This window comes from Oryza brachyantha, chromosome 8 (assembly GCF_000231095.2).
Source record: "Oryza brachyantha chromosome 8, ObraRS2, whole genome shotgun sequence".
Lineage (NCBI taxonomy): Eukaryota > Viridiplantae > Streptophyta > Magnoliopsida > Poales > Poaceae > Oryza > Oryza brachyantha.
In genome coordinates, this window is record NC_023170.2 from 12,223,260 (window position 1) to 12,243,872 (window position 20,613).

Sequence of the window (20,613 nt, forward strand, 5' to 3'; positions counted from 1 at the left end):
CAGCCGCCTCCTCAGAAGCCCCAGTTTCATACCGGCCTGCACCCATAGAGTCAGCAGCACGGGCAATCCACCTTCATTGTCCGCCAGCACCGTCGCTTCAACCCCAATAATTTCAACAACAGTGGTTCGTCCCAACGTGCTCCACCACAACGTGCGCTCTCTGCACCAGCTCCCCGACAACATAACGCTCCTCCACCAACAGATCAACCTCCTCCAACCAGGAAGGATGCAGGTGCAAAGCCTGGAGTATGTTACAACTGTGGCGACCCAGGTCACTTCGCCGACAAGTGCCCGAAGCCGAAGCGTAGCAGACAGAGGTTTGTGCAAGCTCGTGTTAACCACGTCACTGCAGAAGAAGTACAAACCGCACAAGAAGTAATACTAGGTACGTTCTCTGTCAACTCCGTACCTGCTACAGTACTTTTTGATTCTGGTGCTACGCATTCTCTTATTTCAAGCAAGTTTGTGAGAATGCTTGGGTTAAGAAGGGAAAAGTTAAGAAACCCGATGCGGGTTAGTACTCTAGGGCATAGCATGTTTTCGGACCTTTATAGCCCTAATGTGCCCATAGAAATCCAAGGGACACCGTTTCTAGCCAATCTCATCCTTCTCGAATCTAAAGACCTAGATGTCATTTTGGGAATGGACTGGCTTACCAAGCATCAAGGAGTGATTGATTGTGCCAAGCGTACAGTCACCTTGACTAGTGAAGGTGGTGAAGTGGTGTCTTATCAGTCGCTGGAGACAGTAATAATCGAGACCAGTCTGAATTAGATGGAAGCAGAAGAGCAACCCGTAGAAGCAGTTAAAGACTCAAAGAAGTTGGAAGACATACCAGTGGTTTGTGAGTATCCGGAGGTGTTTCCAGATGATCTCACAACGATGCTGCCAAAAAGAGAGATCGAGTTCCGTATCGACTTGGTACCAGGAACTGCACCGATCTATAAGAGACCCTATAGGATGGCAGCTAATGAGATGGCAGAAGTGAAGAAGCAAGTGGATGAACAGCTTCAGAAAGGTTACATCCGACCGAGTACCTCGCCTTGGGGTGCCCCGGTTATCTTTGTTGAGAAGAAGGACAAAACTAAGAGAATGTGTGTGGACTATCATGCTTTGAACGATGTGACCATCAAGAATAAGTATCCTCTGCCAAGGATTGATGATCTGTTTGATCAGTTGAAGGGAGCCAAAGTTTTCTCCAAGATCGATTTGAGATCAGGGTATCACCAGTTGAGAATTTGGGAAGAAGATATTCCCAAGACAGCATTCACTACTCGCTACGGCTTGTATGAATGTACGGTAATGTTGTTTGGGCTTACTAATGCCCCGGCATTCTTCATGAATCTCATGAATAAGGTGTTCATGGAATACCTGGATAAGTTTGTGGTTGTCTTCATTGATGACATTCTTATCTACTCCAAGTCAGAAGAACAGCACGAGCAACATTTGCGGATCGTGCTAGAGAAGCTAAGAGAACACCAGTTGTATGCCAAGTTCAGCAAGTGTGATTTCTGGCTGCGTGAAGTGAAGTTCCTTGGTCACGTAATCAATGCGCAAGGTGTAGCAGTGGACCCCAGTAATGTGGAGTCAGTGACCAAGTGGACCCCACCTAAGACGGTTTCCTAGATCAGGAGTTTCTTAGGACTTCCTAGATATTACCGCCGGTTCATTGAGAATTTCTCGAAGATAGCCAAGCCAATGACACAGCTGTTGAAAAAGGAAGAAAAGTTCAGATGGTCTATCGAGTGCGAGAAGAGTTTTGAAGAGCTTAAGCAAAGATTGGTGTCAACACCCGTATTGATTTTGCCAGATCAGACGAAAGACTTCCAGGTTTACTGTGATGCATCCAGATCAGGGCTTGGATGTGTGCTAATGCAAGAAGGAAAGGTGGTTGCTTATGCCTCTCGTCAGTTGAGACCACATGAGGGTAACTACCCGACTCATGATTTGGAACTAGCAGCTGTAGTGCATGCCCTAAAAATCTGGCGACACTACTTAATTGGTAACAAGTGTGAAGTGTATACGGACTATAAGAGTTTAAAGTATATCTTTACACAGCCGGATTTGAACCTCTGCCAGCGAAGATGGTTAGAGTTGATCGAGGATTATGATCTAAGCATCCATTATCACCCAGGTAAAGCAAATGTAGTTGCAGATGCTTTGAGCCGAAAGAATTACTGCCATGCCGTTGTATCAACGGAAGTTTGTGAGCAGATACAGCAAGAGTTTGAATGACTAAATTTGGGTTTAGTCGAAGAAGGTTTTGTGGCAGCCCTAAAAGCGCAGCCCACATTGGTGGATCAAGTTCGCCAATCCCAAGCAAATGATCCGAAGATAGCCGAGCTAAAGAAAAATATGCAAGTTGGTAAAGCTCGAGATTTTTCAAAACATGAACATGGAACAATCTGGATGGGAAACAGATTGTGCGTACCAGATAACAAGGAGTTAAAGGAGTTGATCCTTCAAGAAGCTCATCAAACCCAGTACTCTATTCACCCCGGGAGTACCAAGATGTATCAAGACCTCAAAGAAAAGTTTTGGTGGGTCAGCATGAAGAGAGAAATTGCAGAATATGTTGCCTTGTGTGATGTTTGTCAACGAGTCAAAGCAGAACACCAAAGGCCAGCAGGACTGTTACAACCTCTCCAGATTCCAGAATGGAAATGGGAAGAAATCGGGATGGATTTCATCACTGGTTTACCAAGGACCGCTGCTGGTCATGACTCGATTTGGGTAATCGTTGATCGATTGACGAAGGTCACCCATTTCATACCAGTTAACACTACCTACTTAGGGAAAAGGCTAGCTGAGATTTACTTGGCTAGGATCATGTGTCTACATGGAGTACCTAAAAAGATCGTTTCTGATCAAGGAAGTCAGTTTACTTCAAAGTTCTGGCAGAAGCTACAGGAAGAATTGGGGACCCGACTGAATTTCAGTACAGCTTATCATCCGCAAATAGATGGTCAGACGAAAAGGATAAACCAGATTCTTGAAGACTTGCTCCTAGCTTGTGCTCTTGACTTTGGCGGAGCATGGGATAAGAATTTACCGTATGCGGAATTCTCCTATAACAACAGTTACCAAGCCAGTTTGCAGATGGTACCGTTCGAAGCTTTATGTGGGCGGAAGTGTCATACACCCCTTTTCTGGGATCAAACCGGAGAACGTCAAGTTTTTGGGACTGAAGTTTTAAGTCAGGCGGAAGAAAAAGTCAGAATAATCCGTGAAAGGTTGAAGACAGCTCAAATCAGACAGAAGAGTTATGCGGATAATCGTCGAAGGGACCTAGCATTCGAAACAGGAGACTATGTGTACCTCCGCGTCACCCCTTTGCGAGGAGTACACTGGTTTCAGACCAAAGAAAAGTTGGCACTACGGTTCGTGGGACCATACCGAATAGTGGAACGTAGGGGAGAAGTTGCATATCAGTTAGAACTCCCTACTAACATGGCCGGAATCCATGACGTGTTCCATGTGTCACAGCTCAAGAAATGTCTACGTGTGCCTGAAGAACAAACCAACTCCGAGCACATCGACCTACAAGAGGATTTGGCCTACGTGGAGAAACCAGCACGGATTCCGGAAACTAGTGAAAGGAAAACTCGGAACCGTGTGATCAGATTCTGCAGAGTTCAGTCGAGTCACCACTCAGAAGAAGAAGCGACATGGGAAAGAGAAGATGAGCTCAAGGCCGCCCATCCACACCTCTTCGCTAGCACCTCCGAATCTCGGGGTCGAGATTCCGTTTAAGGGGAATAGGTTTGTCACACCCGGAGTTTTATCCTAAGCCTAAAATCGTAAAAAAGGAAATTCGTAAATAATAATTGGCTTAATTAACTCAGGAAAAATCCCTCTAAAGATATTAATTTAATTAAATCGGGGTTCGCAAATCAATTAACAGGATTTAAACTCAAATTGCAAAAGTATAAAATTTGGCCAAACAAATTAATTTAAAATTCGGCAAAACTGGGGCTTTACTTTTTCCCTCCTTTTTCCTTTTTTTTCCTTCCTTCCCAAATTGGGCCAAAGTCCAATTTGCCTCCCCTTCCTTTTCTTTTTCCTTTTTCTTTTTCCTCTCCTCCTTCCCGGGCCAGCCCAGCCGAGCCGGCCTCTTCCCGCTACCCGGCCCGCTTCCTCCTCCCCTCTCCCGCGCACCTTCCCTCTCCGCCTGGGCCGCCAGCTGCTGGCCCAGCTAGCTCGCCCGCGCCCGCGAAGTCTGCCGCCACCTCCCTCCTCCCTCGCGCCACAAACAGGCGGGGCCCGCCTGTCAGCGACCTGTCCGGCCGCCGGCCGAGTCCGCCTTCGCCCCAACTTGGCCGCACCGCCGCAATAGCCGCCGCTGATCCTCGCCGCGCCCGACTCGGTCTCCACCTGTCGCCCCGCCCTACCCGGCCTCCCCGCGCTATAAAACCCTCTCGCTCTCGCGCCGCGGCCGCCTTTCCTCCGCTCGACCGAACCACCACCGCGCTGTCCTCCTCCGTCGCCGCGGTCGATCTCGCCGCTTGCGCCTCGCCACCCTCGCCGCCGGCTGTCACCCCGTGTCCCGCCGTCTCGCCGACCCGCCACCGTCGTTCCCATCGCCGGTGAGCCTCTCCGCTCCCCTCTTCCCCTCTTTTCCTCTCCGCGGGATGCCGCCGAGGGCGCCGCCGCCGCCGTGTGCGTGCGCGCCTTGGACATTGCCATCGCCCCTCCGCTTGCCGTCGCCCCCGCCTCGCCGTCGCCGACGCACTCCGTCGTCGCCGGAGCGCCACCACCCTCCTATCACGCCGTCGACGTCGTCCTCCCCGAGCCGCCGCTTTCCTCCCTCTTCAACGTCGCGCTCCTAGAGTCCCCGCCGACCCCCGCGTCGCCGCCTGTCGGGTCGTCGCCGTTCGCCGCCGCCCGCCGGTTTGCGCCGCTCGTCGCCGGACGCCGCCCTCCGCCGGTCACCGTCCATCGCGCCCGAGCGCTGCCGCCCCTCTCTCTCTCTCCCGGCCAAACTCCCTCCCTGCTCCTCTGTGCTAGGCCGCTGACGAGCGGGCCCCACTCGTCAGCCGACCGCCCCTCCCTCTCTCCTCTCTTGTCACGCCCAGAAATTCCATACACGAATTTCTAAACTTAATTATGTATTAAATCCCTGTCCAGGACCAGCCAGGGTACACAAAAAGACAATGTTGATTACATAACCATCGTTCTTAGAAACAACTGAAAATAACACTTATTCTAGCGGAAATGCAGCGGAAAGAAAGGTAGACTAGCTCCAGCGGGTACGGCTCTGGTCCATAGGCAAAGCTTCGATGGCAGACCAGCTCACTCCTGAGAGTCACCTCCAACGGACTCAACTTCTAGCTCTAGAGAGGGAAGAAGTTGGGCAAGGCTGAGTACAGACCACCGTACTCAACAAGTAACACGGAAAAGGTGCAATAAATGATGCATAGGGAATAACAAGGGCAGGCTAGGGTTAGTTGCAATAAGGCAGCAGTTAAACAAATAACAGAGATTAAAATGAATAAAGTTAATTGAATACAGTAAAGGATAAGTATATAACAGTTGTAAAATACCACAACACTGTCCAACGTTACACCACGTTGCAACAGGCCCAACCACCACTCAACGTTACACCACGTTGCAGTAGTCCCGAGGGAAAACCAATTTACTCAAGTTATTAAAGGTTCACTAATCACAGTGAAGCTGGGAGTTCACCCGTGACCGTGGGCATGGCTATTCGAATAGATTATACTCTGATCATGGTGTACTACTGTACCCACAAGACACGACTCCACTACACTTGAACGTGCGCCGACATACCACCATGGCATACCGGAAAGGAGACCGTGATAGGACCCGAAACATAACCCTCCCTATTTAATCACACTGCACTTCAGGTTTCACCCCCTCCTTTACACCAAGTCGGGCAGTCCCCTCTTGTGCCTTGGTAGATCCGGAAGTAGCAGAGGCTTTCGTTACACCACGATTGCCCGTCCATACTCCATCACGCCTACCCTTCCCTCGATACGTCAAATAGTTCGAAGCCATGCTTCAAATCCCACCTTACCCATTTCGGCATGTGGTTAGCACTTAATTACTTCCAGGGTTTCCCGTGAACCGGTCCTTAATTGCCATGGGTGCGACTCTCAAAACCATGCACCCACAGCCCACCATTATCAATATTTTAGTTGACGTTAACCCGAACCAGGTGATGAATCAATATTACAGCTATTCAGAACTAAGCATGATTAAATGTGATCCCATGAGCTATTTGTTCTAAGCACGGCTAAGCATTAACCTAAACCTAACTCTAACCAAGTTACCCTTGGTCTAGCAATGAATAAAGTTGGATAATCAACGGCATAATAATAAGGTTTACCCGAAGAAAATAAATACAGTAAATACTTTAATTAAAACAATGCATATTTGAATAAAGAAAGCGGGGAATTTGCAATAATGGGTTCAATATGATCAAAGATAAGTGCCACTTGCCTTGCTCTGGCCCCTGGGGAACTTCGGCGACGATCTCGAAGTAAACCGGCTCTTCGGCGGGGTCCGAATCTAAGCGACAAAGCACAAAAATAAATAAAACAGGCACAAACTCTACTGAAACAGCAAAAGAAAGTATTTTTAATAGATTATTGACAATTTTATGAATTTAATGAAATTTGAATGGACCTAAACGGAGACTAGATGAATTACTTATGAATTTTAGAAGTTTTCTGAGTTTTTTAACTAAACAGAAAAGTCCTAAATCAATTATTGCGCAATTAATGGGGCTGCTGATGTCAGTGAGGAGAGAGGAGGCGCTGACGGGTGGGGGCCACCTGTCGGTGGGAGAGAGGGGAGAGGAGAGGCTGACAACTAGGCCCGGGAGGAGAGAGGGAGGAGATGTCTGGCGGGTGGGAACCGCCGGCCGCGCGAGAGGGAAACGGAGAGGGGGAGGAGAGCGTGGCCGGCGGCAGATGCGTCACACCGCGGCGGCACGACGGGGACGCCGGGCGGCTCGGGGAGGCAACGACGGCGCGAGGAGCGCGGCGGTGCGGCGAACGGCGGGAACGAGCGGCGCCGGCGGAGGGCGGCGACAGCGAGGCGGGGGCGACGGCAAGCGGATGGGCGACGGCAACGTCCAAGGCGTGCACGCGCACGGCGGCGGCGGCGGCGTCGGCGGCATCCCGCGGAGAGGAAAAGAGGGGAGGAGGGGAGCGGAGAGGCTCACCGGCGATGGGAACGACGGCGACGGGTTGGCGAGGAGGCAGGACAGGTGGCGACGTCCGACGGCGCGACGGCGACGACCGGGCGATGGGATCGGGGTGGCGGTGGTGAGGTCGGGCGCGGCGGTGCGGCGAACGGCGAGAGGATGCACGGGCGCTGGAGATGCCCGCCGTTAACGACGAAGGCGGCAGCAAGTCGGCAACGGTGAGGCGGAGGTGGTGACGCGGCTGGACGGCGACGAAGGGCGTCCGGTAGCGAGATCGAGTGGCGGCGACGACGGGGCAGCGCGGCGGCAACTCGGGCGGGTGGAGGAAAAGGGTGAGCGGCGGCGCGAGGCGACGGGGATTTATAGTGCGGGTAGGCCCACTAGGGCGGGCGGTGGTTGGAGACCGAGTCGGGCACGGCGAGGACTCGGTGGCGGCCGTTGCGGCAGCGGCGGTTGCGGCGCGGCGGTGCGGCAGCGAGGCGGACTCAGACTCGGCCGGCGCGGCGCAGGCGCGGTCGCTGACAGGTGGGCCCCGCCTGTCAGCGGCGCAAAGGCGGAGGGAGGCGGCGACGGACTTTGCGGGCGCGGCGCGGGCGAGCTGGGCCGAGCGGCGGCCTAGGGGGAAGGAGGCACGCGCGCGTGGGAGAGGAGGCTGGTCGACTGGGCTGGCCGAGCGAGGAGATGGGCCGGCTCGGCTGGGCCGGCTCGGGAAGGAGGAGAGGAAAAAGAAAAAGGAAAAAGAAAAGGAAGGGGAGGAAAATTGGACTTCGGCCCAATTTGAGAAGGAAGGGAAAAAGAAAGGAAAAGGGAGGGAAAAAGGAAAGCTCCACTTTTGCCGAGTTTTAAATTAATTTGTTTGGCCAACTTTTATACTTCTGCAATTTGAGTTTAAATCTAGTTAGTCGATTTGCGAGCCTCGATTTAATTAAATTAAGTTCTTTTAGAGAGATTTTTCCTGAGTTAATTAAGCCAATTGTTATTTACGGATTTCTTTTTACGATTTTAGGCTTAGGACAAAACTCCGGGTGTGACATCTCTCTCCCTCTCGGGCCCACCCGTCAACCCCTCCTCATCTCTCTCCCTCACCGACAGGTGGTCCCCACCCGTCAGCGCCTCCTCTCTCCCGCTGACGTTAGCAGCCCCATTAATTACGCAATAATTGATTTAGGACTTTTCTGTTTAGTTTAAAAACCCAGAAAACTTCTAAAATTCATAGGTAATTCATCTAGTCTCCGTTTACGTCCATTCAAATTTCATTAAATTCATAAAATTGTCAAGAATCCGTTAAAAATACTTTCTTTTGCTGTTTCGGTAGAGTTTGTGCCTGTTTTATTTATTTTTGTGCTTTGTCGCTTAGATTCGGACCCCGCCGAAGAGCCGGTTTACTTCGAGATCGTCGCCGAAGTTCCCCAGGGGCCAGAGCAAGGCAAGTGGCACTTATCTTTGATCATATTGAACCCATTATTGCAAATTCCCCGCTTTCTTTATTCAAATATGCATTGTTTTAATTAAAGTATTTACTGTATTTATTTTCTTCGGGTAAACCTTATTATTATGCCGTTGATTATCCAACTTTATTCATTGCTAGACCAAGGGTAACTTGGTTAGAGTTAGGTTTAGGTTAATGCTTAGCCGTGCTTAGAACAAGTAGCTCATGGGATCACATTTAATCATGCTTAGTTCTGAATAGCTGTAATATTGATTCATCACCTGGTTCGGGTTAACGTCAACTAAAATATTGATAATGGTGGGCTGTGGGTGCATGGTTTTGAGAGTCGCACCCATGGCAATTAAGGACCGGTTCACGGGAAACCCTGGAAGTAATTAAGTGCTAACCACATGCCGAAATGGGTAAGGTGGGATTTGAAGCATGGCTTCGAACTATTTGACGTACCCAGGGCAAGGGTAGGCGTGATGGAGTATGGACGGGCAATCGTGGTGTAACGAAAGCCTCTGCTGCTTCCGGATCTACCAAGGCACAAGAGGGGACTACCCGACTTGGTGTAAAGGAGGGGGTGAAACCTGAAGTGCGGTACGATTAAATAGGGAGGGTTATGTGACGGGTCCTATCACGGTCTCCTTCCGGTATGCCATGGTGGTATGTCGGCGCACGTTCAAGTGTAGTGGAGTCGTGTCTTGTGGGTACAGTAGTACACCTCTGATTAGAGTAAAACTATTCGAATAGCCATGCCCACGGTTAAGGGCGAACTCCCAGCTTCACTGTGATTAGTGAACCTTTAATAACTTGGGTAAACTGGTTTTCACTTGGGACTACTGCAACGTGGTGTAACGTTGAGTAGTGGTCGGGCCTGTTGCAACGTGGTGTAACGTTGGACAGTGTTGTGGTATTTTACAACTGTTATTTACTCATCCTTTAATTGATTCAATTACCTTTATTCACTTTAATCTCTGTTATTTGTTTAACTGCTGCTTTATTGCAATTAACCCTAGCATGTCCTTGATGATCCCTATGCATCATTTCTTCCCCTCTTTTCTGTGTTATTTGTTGAGTACGGTGGTTTGTACTCAGCCTTGCCGCTTTTCCCCCTCCAGAACTAGAAGTTGAGTCCGTTGGAGGTTACCCTCAGGAGTGAGCTGGTCTGCTGTCAAAGCTTTGCCTGTGGACTGGAGTCGTACTCGTTGGAGCTAGTTTACCTTTCTTTTCGCTGCATTTTCGTTAGAATAAGTGTTATTTTCAGTTGTTTCTAAGAACAATGGTTATGTAATCAACATTGTCTTTTTTGTACTCTGGCTGGTCCTGGACAGGGATTTTAATACACAATTAAGTTTAAAAATTCGTGTGAGGAATTTCTGGGCGTGACACATAACGCCACATTTCAGTATAGACAGGAATTCTTATGCCATGGGTGCTCCATATATCCAAGGAGGATATACAAGTCTGTTAATTGGAGTTGATCAAGGGAGCGCCAACTGTTAGGAAATTAAATTTTCAGGGAGCGCCAAATCATGAAAATATGTAACCTTAAGTTGCTTTGTAATGTCTCCATGAATTATACTACATATTTGTATCAGTTGGAGTAAAGTTTGAATCTGTTGGAAAAAACTGCACTCTGTTGGAATCTGTCATTTTTTCTTCATGTGAACTTGTCATTCATTTGAGTGAACCATATTATTTATATGGCTTGCACTGCTCTTTTATCATAAATGAATGATGCATTTTTAAACCAAATCAGAAAACAGGATTGCATACTTGAAACAAAAATATGTATATTTCAGATAAAAAGATGCACTTGTACATTGATCCCATGAAATCTTGGTACATGGACACTCTGTCATTACAAGATATCAAGCTCACAGCCACCATCTAGCATTAGCTAACTTGATCTTCACACAATATCAGGCTCACAGCCACCCTCAAGCATCAATTCACATGTGACAGCATGGTTCTGAACATCTACATTGTTAAAACATTACAATTCAGATTGACACACACTCTGTATCCTGGTGGTGGCTCTCGGCCCTTGCGCCCAATACTTGACACATTGCTCCGCTGAGACAGATCAATGTGCCCAACATCTTTGCTCTGGTGTACTTGCACTTCTAATTAAACTTCTCAAACCTGTAGAGATCAACAATCAGCACCGTACATATATATAAAATTTTCAACAGATTTTGATTCTTGTGTTCCAGTAAAATTGTGTCTCCGCTATATCAAACTTATTTGGCCCTTCACAATTAGACAGATCAATGTGCCCAATTGTTCCCTCTCTGCTATACTGTGCTGCTATTTGTGGCCTGCAAGGTTGCAATTCAGAAATTTTAGTTACATTCTAGTGTTGTACAATAAATAAATATATAGATAAAATTAACTTTTTGCTTGTCCCGGCAGTAGCAGCGGCTACTTGTCCCAGTGGCAACCTTGCTCGCTGCTCGGCAACTCGGTGCCTCAGAGGTTCGCTAGAAAAAATGGTGTCGGCACCGTCCAATTGCTCTCACGCACACGCAGCGGCGCTTGGTAGTCGGGTAGGCTCGGAGCGGCGAGGGGCCCTGTAGGGAGGTGCGGAGGGACATTGCCGCATGCGCGCTGGAGCTTCGGGCGGCGAGGGGCTCTGGACGGAGGTGCGGAGGGACATCAGGAGCAGTGGACCAGCGGCAGGGAGAGACGTGACTACGGCGACCGCGATGAGGGAGTAGATCTGGAGCTGAGCCGACGCAGCGCCGTCTGGAGCCGAGCTGAAGTCGAGCTAGCAGCAATTAGCTGCAATTTAATCAGATCGTAGGGGGCAGACACGTGGCATCCATTTGGATGGGGGTGCAGAGGGGCTGGCCTGTACCCGGGCTCCACCAAATTTTTTCCGTCTTTGATCGATGTGTGTGCATGGTTTTGGAAACAACTTGATTTAATTGGTTCCTTCAATTCGTCTATGTTGAGAGAGATATGTGCACAGTGATCACATATGATATGATATACTCCAAATTTATAGAGAGAAATTAATCTGGATACAACGTTTGTTCAGATTCATTTCTATAAGTTGGTTTTTTCAGTGGAGATATCTGTTGTTCAGAAAAATTATATGGATTAATCCGTATATATCGTGTTTGTCTATATATATATATATATATATATATATATATATATATATATATATTCATCGCTATAAATTGTTTTTTAATTAATGGTTGGCGTATTGACAGAGCTATATATACGTACGTACGTACACAGAAGTAGTGCATGCAGGGTACGGTACAACTAGAATTGTCCAGTTTTGTGTGCGCGCATATATAGATGCACAGATACGTTCCGGCCGACCCAAAAGGCCGCAACTGTTGATCTCGCTTTGAAGCCATGTTGGCTGGCAATGGCATGCAAATGCATTTAATTATTTCTCCCGTAGTAGCTTAATTAGTGGCGCATCAACGAATTTAAATTTATATACTGGTACGTATCTTAACATTACGATCCTATCACCGTGATTTAATTAAACTGCTGGTTAACATCAATAAAATTAAAATCTTTTGTTATCTTAAAAAATTTTTTTGCGTATAGCCAAAGACTATGCATGTCTTTTGGTTGATGAAACATAAAAGATTATATAACTTTTTATAGTCATTTAACAGTATAAACGATGAAATTAACTGCTATAAAAGTAAAAATATACTCCACAATAAACTTCAATATTGATAAACTTCAGAAAGTATGCATGTAAAAACAGAGCAATAATATGTAAAAAAAAAACACAGCCTACAATATTCATGACCCCTGCCATCATAGTCGTTTTGACTGTGTGCTTTGGGTAGACCATGCATTCAGCTAAATCATAAATAATTTGGCTGGTATGCCTGTTTAATAATTACTTGTATTAAGTTCCAAGTCTACGATTATGTATCGTCTTATATTTCAGATGTTACTGCTTGGATGAAAGTGCAAGGCTAGTTATTTTTCGTGGGGCGGACTAGCTAAGCATGATTATGGGCTTGCGAACACTTGTGGGATAGAGCTTTGGTTCGAGTCTCGTGTAGTATGTATTTTGTTTGATTATCACCATCATCGAGTGGTTAGTTTGAGTGACACATCTTGTAGTCGACAGGCAAGCTATCCTATTGGGTATTTCTATTATTCCCTACTTGGTATGCTGATTATTAAGTTGGAAGATGTCAACCGTGTTAGACACATTGAGAATTGAATGGCTATTTATGTGTGTATTGATCCCACTCATCCAATAGCTTGTGATAATCGCATTGAACATCATGTATATATCCCAAGTTCTTTCTAGTTGCATCGTCACAACTACCCTCTATAGCATATCTCCTGGATATGGATACAGTACATATTCGGGGTCTCAATAGTTGGCAATATTCCTCTCCATGGCGTAGAATTTTTTTTAACGAGAGGACTCTATCCACCAAGTAGGCCAACTCAAATACAAATTTTAAAACCAAAATATAAAATTTGAAATGAATTTTAGTTAAATTTGATGGAACTTAAAAGGGTTCTTTATCTCTACAGGGAAACCTCCTCAAATTTGGTTGGAGTTAATTAAAAACATTGAAAATTTGCTTTACATGAAAAGAACAAAATGGTGATGTGTGTCATTCCCTTGCCATGTCATTGAGGGCTCATTCAGATTACAGGGTTTTTGAAGGAGTACTGTTCATGGTTTTTTTCTACTGTTCGTATTGCAAAAACCAATCACAGGAAAATTTCCTATGTTGTGAGTTCTATGGGAAAATCACAGGAAAGAATCCATCGACTCCAAGATCATGTTTCATTTCTTTTGCCCTTTCCTATGTCTTTTCTATGTACACACAAAAGACATATCTTCTATATTTCTATGTTTAATTTTCTAATCCTTTGTATTTCATCTAAATTTCTTTCCAATTCCTACAAATTTCCTATTCTACATTTTCCTATCCTGCATTCTGAATAGGCCCTAAATTTGATTCCAATTCATTTAAAACTTTAAAACTTTGTTTCGTTCAATTTCCCCCTTCATATATTAAGTAATCGAGAGCTTTCATTTTCATAACTATGTTTTTTATGAAGATAACAATTATGTAGGAGCAAAGGACAATATAATCATTTTGAGAAAATCAACGGTTACCTCAAGGTCAACTAAAGAAATTTATATAGAAGAGATCAAAATAAAATGTCAATGACATGTTGTAATACTCTAGCCCACTCATGGGTGGAACTGTCCATTGGGCAGCATGGGGTGACCGCCCCAGCTACGGCCCGCGTCGCCCCAAGCCCCTACATGCTGCGACGATGCAAGTCTGCAACCCAATTAAGGAAGGCAAGCAGAAAGCAAGTAGCCCACCGGGGAACAAGCAGATGGTAAAATTATTAGGTAGGCTATAGGAGGGCGGCACTACGGAAGGATGCAACAATTAACGAGCAGCACAAATTAATCAGCAATAAGAGCCTTCTCGGCTATGAATATAATCAAGACTACTTTGCGTAATAGGATGCCGATGAATGGTTCAATGACTTGATATTATGATATATTGAGAAGGATATTTTTAGATGACTTGATTTTGAAAAGGTAAAAAAAAATGGTTCAAGCCACAGGTGATCGTTGTAGAATAGATTTGTAGAAGCCTTCTAGAGACCGTAAAAATGTAAAGTGATTTATTTGTAGTATGTCTTCTTATATATTAACCAATTTTTAAAGATATTTGACTAGTTAGCTATCAAATTAATTTTCTTTTTGTAAATTGATAGGTCTTCTGCTATTTTTTAGCACACAGTGAAATATATATAAATATATATTAGTATACGGTGAACTATATATTATTGTAGTATTATGGTATCGATTATGTTTATTTGTTCTTATCAAATCCGCCTCATCTATTTTTTGTTCCTGGTTTCGCCATTGAGCCCATTCATAGTGTTTCAGCTTGTGTGTGTTCTTGTTCCAGTTTGGTCTATTAAGCCAGTGTTTAGTTGGTGGGATTAGTTCCATATGGAAAGTTAAGATAGGTTTGGGCCGGCTTATGTACCCAATTCATCTTAAGTATAGTACCTTCAAGTTAACCCTTTTATATGAAATGAGAAAGATAGTGTAAGTGAGATGATATACGAATATATGGGCCCACTCACCATATAGAGTGGACTATGTGGATTTGAGGGTTGGGGTGTTACAAGTAGCCGATGCAGCCCTACTTGCAGTGCATGCATAGCCATGTTCCCACTTGCACAATTTGTAACATGTATGAAAACAAGCCACCCTATCCATAACTCATCTGTACAATCGTATGATCTTTCGCACATCTAAGCCTATCTTGCGTCACAGATCTTTCTAACATTTGCATTGCCAATAATCTTTCTAATGATTGACCATTAATATTTTTAGACATTTAGATTTATTTTAGAAAAAAACTCATGTTTATCACTAATTAAAATACGGTTATATTGTATTACAAGCTTGTTATTTATATGTTAGTATGAAGATACATGAAAAGTTATAGTCAAATTGACACCTCAAATCCTCCATGAAAAGTCAAAACATCAAAATTTTTTCATTGAGTATCATGATAAAATACCCTAATGTACCTATGGAGTGAGTAATAGTTAGTTGCCTTGGTTGTTATCTTATCTCTATAATCAAATGGTTTGTATACTTTTATGGTTGTCCTTATGACAACTATTACTTTCACTTAATACTAGGGTATATCAAAATAGAGAAGACACTTTATTTTCCCATTAAAGTTGACTATATCCCTTATTTACCCTCATGAAACTATCTCTCCTTTATTGTCCTCCTTTTTTCAACTTTTCTTCCTTACCAATGATACATTATAAGACCATTTTGCCCTTTGTGAAAAGATTATGTGTCACACCAAAAGGAATTCCTACCTGCGTTACGAAAACTAAAAATGGTGTTTTATGGACAAATGATGATGGATTCCACTATGGTGCAATGGCATTATTTATTCATGGAGCTATTTCAAACACATAGTTTTACATTATTAAAAAATTATGATAATTAGTTTCTATTGGTACTATGTATATATGAGAATATATATTATTATGGAAAGAGAACGATTTGAATTACACCCCTATTGAGTGAGTACGAATTACTCCCCTAACCCGAAAACCAGATATTTTTCTCCCTCAACTAACAATATCATACGAAGAACCCCTCAAGCAGCTTTGAGGCTGATTTTAGCTTCGACTTACACATGGCCGTACCTGTAGCTATCCGAATGCTTTATCTATTTACGAACGGGAATAATACGAGCATGTGTACCAGGCATGGATGCATGGTGTCTCTCTTCCTGTCTAAAGATGCATGATCCGCACGACCATTTTTTTCTACAAACAAGATGCTGGGGGTAATAATTAAGTACGTACGGTACACCCACTTGGCTAAAGTTCTATCATACGTGGAATCACCGTTAGCTCACTTCCATATAATGCATCCTCATCAACAGGAAATGCAATGGTCAACAAAATATTAATGTATGTACAGGCTTACTCCTAAATAGGTATGCTCTCATATTGCCATTAGTTTCTATAGTACCAGAAATGGTGGCATGAGGTACTTTGTCTGTCTTTTTTCTTTTTTTTTCTTTGTCTCTACCAGTACTAAAATAAATATTGTATCCGTTTTATATCGTTAGACGTTTTGATTTTTTAGTGTCAAATTTCTCCAAATTTGATTAAATTTGTAGAAAAATGTAACAACATACATATATACCACACAAAATTAGCTTCATTAAATCTAATACTGATTGTATTTCTTCAATATAATATTTTGTTTGCGTTGAAAATGTTACGTTTTTCTATAAATATAGTCAAACATAAATAAGGTTGACTTTGAAAATAAAAATAAAAATATCTTATAATATGAAACGGATGGAGTATCACGTAAGATGTAGCACCCTTTAAATTCTTATTGATCGTTTCAAAAGTACTAGACATATATACTTGGACAAAGAAATTATTCCTATGTTTTTGCTTATGCTTATGCTTATAAGCCAAAATTTAAATTTTCAACCTTAAATTTAAAGTTGATTTTAGAATTTTTCGCCAAAGTTTATTTCCCAGCATTGGCTTTTAGATCACCCTAAGACTTCAACGTTTAGTTTGTACTATTAATGTAGATAGAATTGTACCACCACACTTTCTAAGGGAAAATTAATGAATAGATGACTTGCCACTGTGGATTTGGACGCTAAATTAAGTTATATTTTCGTGTTTTTAGTAGAAGTAGAACACCCTATTTTCCAAAGATAAATCAACACTCATTCATGGCTTCAACTCAAAAATGCTAAATTACGTTACGTAGCAACAACTCGACTGCCAAACACTAGATAGTAAGCATGTTTCTCGATGGGAGATCGAATAGCAAACTAGCCATTGATCCATCAATAATCATGAGTTCATGACTTCAACTCAAGAAGACTAAACTAAGTTATACAGTGATAACTCCCCATGGTAAAGAGGATACATCGTATTCTAGGCTTCCTAGTTAGCTAGGATGGTCGGGGGTCATGACTAATTGTATGGGTTATACATAAAAGAATATATTGTTTGAGATATTATTGATCTTAACCATTTAATTAAGTGAAATCAAGGTGATACGAATAAGCTACTATAGGAGAAATGAACATTTGCATGCATTGCCAGCCAACTTGCCATGAATAATCAATCGAGATCAACAGTTGCGGCCGGAAGCCCTGGAACACACAACTGGAGAATGCTAGTTGTACCGTACCATGCACTGCTGCTGTGTACGTACGTACAGTTCTATCTATACGTACTCTCTCTGTTCAAAATAGAGAAACAACTTACCAGGACAAATCTGGACAAACGTTGTATTCAGATTCATCCCTGTACTTTTTTTTTTCTACAATGGATCGAGAGCCTGTTTAAAAAATCTAATTTATATGGATATGAATTTGGACAAATTAACACTGTACTGTCCATATTGAACCTTACATATCGATCAGGTGGCACCTAGAGATTAGTCAAAGACGCAACCAATGCTAGCCGTGTACGTGCAGCAGCTTGTGCTCCCTGGTGTACGTACGTTGCTCCCAACTTGACATGCATGCATCCCTCCACGTAGCTACCATGCTCGTCCGTCTATAAATATCGATAGCTGCCACGGCCAACCTCATCAGCTAGCTCCATCGATCTCCCATCTCCACATAGCACACACAACTCGATCGTCAGAAAAAATGAGCCTCTCCCGCCTTCTCCTCCTCCTCGCCGCCGCCGCCGTGGCGCTGCTACAGTACCCGGCGGCCGGAGCCGGGGAAGACGAGTACGGCTACGTCCCCGGCACGCCGACGGGCCCGGAGAACTGGGGCAGGCTGAAGCCGGAGTGGGCCACCTGCAGCACCGGCAGGATGCAGTCGCCGATCAACCTCGGCCTCCTCGACCTCGTCACGCTGGCGCCGCGCCTCGGCTACCTCAACTACACCTACCAGAACGCCAACGCCTCCGTCGTCAACCGCGGCCACGATATCATGGTCAGGTTCGACGGCGACGCCGGCAGCCTGCTCATCAACGGCTCGACGTACCATCTCAGGCAGCTGCACTGGCACACGCCGTCGGAGCACACCATCGACGGCCGGAGGTACGACATGGAGCTTCACATGGTGCACCTCAACGCCCAGAACCAGGCGGCCGTCATCGGCATCCTCTACGTCCTCGGCAACCCGGACTCCTTGCTGGAAGAGGTTTCTATTTGATTCACCGTTTTTTTATACTAACTCCGTCCCTAAACGTTTGACGCCATTAACTTTTTATATATGTTTGACCATTTGTTTTATTTAAATTCTTTTGTAAAATGTGTAAATTAAGTTCTATATATGCATAAAAGTATATTTAACAATAGATAAAAGATATAAAATAATTAATAATTATATTTTTTTTAATAAGATGAATAGTCAAACATTTAGGGATAGAGGGAGTATTACTCTATCTATATTTTAATGAAGAAAACTATTGACTTTTTTATATGTTTGACCGTTTGTCATATTCAAAAAATTATAACTATAACTACGATAGATATACACACTATAACTACGACAACAATTTAATAGAGCATTTTCCAACGTAAGAATGAGGACCATCTCACATAACTAAAGATTTTGACGTGGTTATTAACATACGTGAAATCATTTCTCTATGTGCCTACATGTTAGTGACTAGATTTCTCAGCCTTTACTCATATGATCTCATATTCTATCCCTGATCTAGAGAGATATAGCCAGACCAAAAAATTACTCTAGTTAATTAAAGTGAATTCATCACGACATAAATTAACCTAGCTATAAATATTGTCATTGCAGTTGCGACAATACATTATTAGAGTAACAAACCAGAAAGACAAAGAGGTGGTGGTCACCGGTGGGGTGGATCCAAACGTAGCCAAGGGGCAGGATACAGTGTACTACCGCTACATGGGCTCATTCACCACACCACCTTGCACTGAGGGTGTCATTTGGACCATTGTCAGGAAGGTATGCATGTAAAGTATATATTAGCAAGCAGTTAATTCAGACTATACGTATATTTTTAATATTGATTTATGAATAGTGTTAAATGTCATATAAATACTATATACATAAATATAAACTCAAATCATGTTTAGTTTCGGATGGTAAAGGAGGTCCATTGAATTATATATGTTCATATATATGCTCTTCATCTCTGTTTTTTTTTTCAGGTGCACACCGTGTCACTGTCCCAACTCGCACTTCTCAAGGCAGCTGTGCTCGCCGTAAGTTCGAATGTTTAATCCTTTGATAAATTATTATAATTAAGAGTTTTTCTTAGTTATATATATTTCGTTTGCTCTTAATTCTCTCTGATATGCATTACGTACGTATGCTGCAGGGTTACGAGAACAACGCGAGGCCTCTTCAGGACGTGAACAATAGGGAGATCGACCTGTTCGTTCCTCTCCCTCTAATCAACACTTGAACAGCAACATACACATGGAGAGTCGGCTGCAGATATATAAATATGTAGAATTAATAAATTAAGTTGAAGCTACAGCCTACAGCTAGCTTAATTATGTATACTGTACTGAAGAATACTATATTTCTTGTTTGTGTAACTGTGTCCTATGTCCTCATGGTCGTCGTCATCTTACTATACACAAGTCCACTGTCAGTCTCCAGCTAGCAGATGGCTTCACAAATAGAAGCATATGTATGTATCGTTCAATCACATTTGCATAGCATAACGCGTGCAAAATGCTATATATGTATCTCTTTCCGTTGCTTGTACTACCTCCGCTTTTTAATATATAATGTAATTGTCTTTTTCTCTCCTCCTTTGACCAATTGGTAAAGTGCGAAGGTATATCATATATCATAGAAGGTACTCCCTTCATGTTTTTTTTATTTGACGCGCACCCTTAATTTTTATATCTACGGCTAATTGTTTGTCTTATTAAAATTTTTGTGCAGAATGCAAAATTAATTATATGTTATTCCCAAAGTTTCTTTAATAATAAATTAAATCATAACATAATAATTAATAATGATATATTTTTTAAATGAGACGAATGGTCAAATATAGACTCAAACATCAAAGGTAAAAAAGAGAATATTTTAGTTATGTATAGCAGGTTTGGTATTGCTAATATATTATGTTACTTAATGTACTTACTTGTGGACTAGTGCTCGTTGTGCTCATGGATATTGTTGCTTTTAGATGTTTATGTCGTGGTCCTTGAAAGATCGATGGAGTAGCCTAGGGGAAATATTTTAGTTATGTTGTTGCTAGTACATTATGTTTTCAAAGATTAGTTCTTCCCTCTTCCTTTGATCCCCTCCTTTTAGTGATTCTTCTGATTGAAGAATTTGCGATGCATCGGCTCAACTTGATTCAAGGCTTGACTTGAATAGAGTTCAGACACATCCGTTAGTGACAGCTGAGGGGTTTATCAATATAGATGACCAGATGGGTCGCCTAGCCTAACACGGCCTAGGCATGACCGGGCCCATCCTTAAAACTG

General features: G+C 43.7%; 1 protein-coding gene across 1 annotated transcript; it reads left to right on the top strand.

Annotated features, from left to right (window-relative positions):
• Positions 1-17,818: 17,818 nt before the first annotated feature.
• LOC102708079 (dioscorin DB3S-like) lies at positions 17,819-19,647 on the top strand. The gene is made up of 4 exons (XM_006659344.2): positions 17,819-18,322; positions 18,938-19,108; positions 19,315-19,368; positions 19,485-19,647. The coding sequence occupies exons 1-4, from the start codon at positions 17,819-17,821 to the stop codon at positions 19,569-19,571; spliced, it is 816 nt and encodes a 271-aa protein (XP_006659407.1). The 3' UTR covers positions 19,572-19,647.
• Positions 19,648-20,613: the final 966 nt, after the last annotated feature.